Source organism: Octodon degus, unplaced genomic scaffold, assembly GCF_000260255.1.
Source record: "Octodon degus isolate 3935 unplaced genomic scaffold, OctDeg1.0 scaffold00170, whole genome shotgun sequence".
NCBI classification, from domain to species: Eukaryota; Metazoa; Chordata; class Mammalia; order Rodentia; family Octodontidae; genus Octodon; species Octodon degus.
Window position 1 is genome coordinate 4,622,354 of NW_004524746.1, and position 4,574 is coordinate 4,626,927.

The window sequence follows — 4,574 nt, forward strand, 5'->3', positions numbered from 1 at the left end:
CCATCTCCCCGGCCCCTATGTACATTTTTTTAAAAAGGAGAAACTTCTACACATTGTTCTAGAAAGACCATAGAATCAGCACTTAAGCCCTTGCTCTCTGTTCCCCAAACTCAGGCACTAATCTTTATTGTCTTACATGTACCCAAATTATTCTATTTTTCTCCTTGGAGCAAGGATCCTCCCCTTTGTGATCTCTGGCCCAGTCCACTGTAGCCCAGTCTACTTTTGCCTAGTGCAGAGTAGAAGTGTCTCTGGCTTCACTCATTCTCATCCCCAATGCCTGATGAATCCAAAAGCTCAGGCAGGCCTAGAGCCCCTCACCCTTCACATCACTGCCACATGCAGCTTCCCAAAGGCAGAGCTCACACATTCCCATCAGCTTCAAGGTTCTCTCTTTCCCACAAAATAAGTTCTGAATTCCTTTGCATCACATGAAGAGCTGCTCCTAACTGGTCTAATCTAGCCATCATTTCACTCACCAACACAGCTCCCCTCCAGCACCTATACTAGGGATGATGTGTCCTGAAGCCCTTCTTTTTACACAGTTGTTTTCTCTGTTGAAAACCTAATCTGTGTCACACAGGGGAATGGACTGGGGCCAACAGCCAAGCAAACTACACACATGTGCTGCATATTTGTGGAGTCCACAAGCCTCTGCTGACACATGCGTAGTGGCGTCTTTCCAGACTCAGCTTCCTATTTCATTCCTCCTCCCAATGGAACTAATTTCTAGTTGAACTGAAACCTGCCAGATTGAGCTAATTTCCCCAGATTGTGGAAGGCTTGACCTCTGTGCCTGCCTTTGCTTTGGCATTTATGTCAGACTTAGTTTTTAAGTCCATATTCCTTGACAGATGCTATGCTGCTTATAGTAAATAGTTGGTCTTTCCTACCAAGCCTGCAAAAATTGGATACCAGAGCATTCTCAATGGCCTTGACTAAAAATTTAGACGTTATGCCAAAAGACTAGCTATCTCGAGGTGCCCACAAAAAAGTTACAGAGTACATGTGTGTTGTTTCTGTATAAGCTTGCCAATTTGCACCATATTTAATGTTCATTTCTAGTGTATTTTTCCATAATATGCCCAGCCTTAGTGTTCATTTTTACTGTTTTAAGAGAATTACTTCTGTCTCTAATGATAACAAAGGAAAGAGATGTGTGCACACACACATATATATAACTATAAATGATATTGATCTCTTCAAACCCCCTTAATATATTGATTTAAACTATTTTAGGATTTATGTCGGTGTTTATTTTCTTTTGCATAGAAATGTCTCTGTCTATGAAGATTTCTGTGAACAACAAGTGCTCTTTTTCCTACTGAGTTGCATGCTAATGCAGTATCGCCTATGGAGGGAACATATGCTCCATGCTCATATTCTCAATGCCATGGTTACTGCAGGACTATTTCTATGCAGGACTATTTTTCAGTGGTCCTGAGATATATTGCTCCCAGAGCAACCTGGTATAGTATTTTTATATTGACTTATTCTGGGGAAATAAATTATACCAAAGGCCTCCTTCCTTCTTTTAATATCTAGATGGCAACAATAACTCTTTGCCTGTGTTTGACTGAACCAACTCATGAGTTCTGCATTGAATTCTTAGAGGCAGTGGAAACAATAAAGTTGCATGATCGCTTGTAATCATATGAATAGGTGTTGCTCTAAGTTTACAACCTGGAAGAGATGATAATGTGCCTAAGGAAAATCAAGCTATTAGATCAGCAAGATTTTAATAAAACAGAAATGATATTCAGAGACTAAAATTATATTCTGAAACTACATTGCTTCACCACCATCACCATGATTCTAATAAAAGGATAAAATAAGGATAATTTTCAGAGCCTAAAGTGGTTCTTGTCTAGATGTTGATTTCTGTTCCTCCATGAAGACTACTCAAACCACTAGACTACACTTTGACTTAGTCCAGCAAAGTCAATTTTAAGCAACAAAGTGTGTAACATATCTTAAAATGCAGATGCATTCAACCACAGCTCTAATATGCTTTCATGTACAACCATTTAGAAAGACTCAAATTTAATGTACCTTTCCGGTCTCAGTCTTGCTTGAAATTTCCCCAGTATCATTACTATACCTGAAAAATAAATTGATCCAGTTTATAATTTTATTAAAATGTAATTTGGAAAACCCAAAGCAAAATGTCAATATTCTTTACCCTGGAAATGGTTTTGTTTTCGCTTTCTTCTGCTTTGTTTCTTGTCCCATAGCAGTTTCTGCAAAACATAATAAAATAAAAGCAATTTGACTAAGAGGCCATCTCTGCTTGTATGTAAGTATATATGATAAATGGAACTATTACTAGGAATTAAAAATAAATTCAACTTGCACTGATATAGCTTTTATCTCACAAGTATTTGGGGAAGGAGTTGAAACAAGGTCTTGCAATGTAGCACAAGCTTGCCTGGAACTCAAAGTAATCATCCTACTACAGAGTGCAGGATCACAAGTGCGCACCATGATGCTTGGCTCACAAAGTCTTTTATAAGCACTAACATCCTCTGGACAAAAAGTTCTCACTGGATCAAAGCAACCAGAATTAAAAAAGGAAATCTAATGCCACAGCCAAAAAGGATGTAGGAATTAAAGATTACCAATATTGTATAGGAAAGTCATTTTAGGTAGAAAAGAAGAGCCTGGAAATCTACTAATAAAGACCCGAGAGTTTCATCAGACTGGCTAGGGGCCAGAAAAGGCATTCTTTCTGTTTTTGTTAGAAAACAAAAATTCAAGATTAAATCTAGGGTAATACATTTGTATAATTCCTTTATATAGATACCAGAAACTACTGAAAGAGAAAATTTTAAATTCTAGTCCTGCATGTATGAATAATTTATGACTAACTGCCTAAGTGACAAGACCCTACTGTGGTCACAGCAACACACGATACCATCAATATCCAGTCCTGCGCTGGCAGCCTCATTGATATAAGTCATCTGGTTGACCTCAGCCTCAGCCTCGGCACTGATGATCTGCTGCGACACAGCCTCCACGATGGGCATCACCATGGCAGCAGTTGAGGTGTTGCTAAGCCACATAGACAGGAAGGCAGTGCTGCTCATGAATCCCAAGGTCAGCCTGCAACAAGACAGCCATTAGGGCAGACCTGTAATCTCTGTCCTGGGTGGCTCTGCATTATCTACAGGTAAAGGATATTGTTTGTGAGTTGGGGATTATGTTCTTCAAAACACAGAATGTTAAGGTTCAGCCCAAGTGCTGAACTCTGAGTATAAACATAGCCATGTAGAAATCAAAGTAACACCTGTAAGAATGGAGCTTGTAAGGAACTTGTCTCTTCGAGACCATGAGAATTGTCTCTTCCCAAAGAGAAAAAGAGTTAATGTATTCAGAATGCAAGTTGGTGTATGTCATAACAGCTTACAAAATTACATAAACACTTGAATTTTCTTTAAAGATGACCACATAGCCTAAGACACAGTAATATGTAAGTTCAAATATCTTTTGAATTTAGTCCCTTACTCTTTATCTTTTGGCCATAAGAACACACAAGAACAAAAAGAGATTAAAATTTATAAATCTTCTTTTTACTCCTTTATTTTTCTGGTTTGTTATATAGTTGGCAAAGAAAGTGCTGAAAATCATTTGCTAAAATGAGGTTTCAAAATTTTACCTATTGTCTTGAATCTGACATTCTTTTTTGTCAAGAATTATATTTATTATATTACCTTCTGTTAAAAATAGTTTGTCTTTGAAAATAGTATGCTTGAGAATTTAGGATTTTAAACTACATCTATAAAATTTCCAATTCACACTTGGTAAAATGAATGATCTCTTTGGAGTAGCAGGCCCCCCAAAATCATTCATGAGTTATTTGTAAAATTCTCAGACTTTTATTAAAGTAAATTTACAAGACCAACTCTATCCTATGCATCAAACTCAGGTATAGTTTATATTTCTTTTGTATGAAACAAAGTAAAAGAAAACAGAGATCTGTTTGAATAAGTATTTACTCAGTAATAGTAATAATGATAACTATAATAATACTAATATTAATAAAACTAGAAACACTTTTAAATTAGAGTACTTGCAAAATACGAAACATTCCTATGTTTTTTTTTTTAAAAAAAGGATGAGATTTGCTGAAGGCTGTGGCACACACCAAAAATCCCATGCTTTGGGAGGCTGAGGTAGGAAGATCACAAGTTCTAGCCTAGCTTGGGAAATTTCAGCACTCGGGCACTTTATATGAAAAGTAAAAATAGAAATAAAATAGGCTATGAAATGTAGCTCATGCTAAGGACTTGGGCTTAACCTCCAGCACTACAAAACGAAACACAAAGCAAAACAACACAAAACAGAATAAACCAGCTAAAAAGTGATGTCAGACACAGCTTGTGTTTGGTGAAATGCCTTAAGCCAGAAAGCCATTTGGTGGAATAAAGTATAGGGCTCCTCCCCTGCCAGGTAGTGTTATTCCCTCCCCTGTAGCCCTAGTCTTATGGTCCAGGAAAGCATACATTACATTTCTATGCCACAGAAGGGACAAGGGAGACACTGCTTCATTTTAAGAGTAAAATGCCTCAAGTATA

At 37.4% G+C, this 4,574-nt stretch overlaps 1 protein-coding gene across 1 annotated transcript in view; it reads right to left on the reverse strand.

Annotated features, from left to right (window-relative positions):
* Slc13a1 (solute carrier family 13 member 1) overlaps positions 1–4,574 on the reverse strand; it is a 117,016-nt gene that overhangs the window by 56,973 nt on the left and 55,469 nt on the right. The window contains exons 4-6 of the mRNA XM_023703423.1: positions 2,915–3,102; positions 2,183–2,240; positions 2,053–2,101 (exon numbers count right to left, since the gene is read on the reverse strand). Coding sequence (XP_023559191.1) covers positions 2,053–2,101; positions 2,183–2,240; positions 2,915–3,102 — 295 coding nt within the window. The remainder of the gene's footprint in view (positions 1–2,052; positions 2,102–2,182; positions 2,241–2,914; positions 3,103–4,574) is intronic.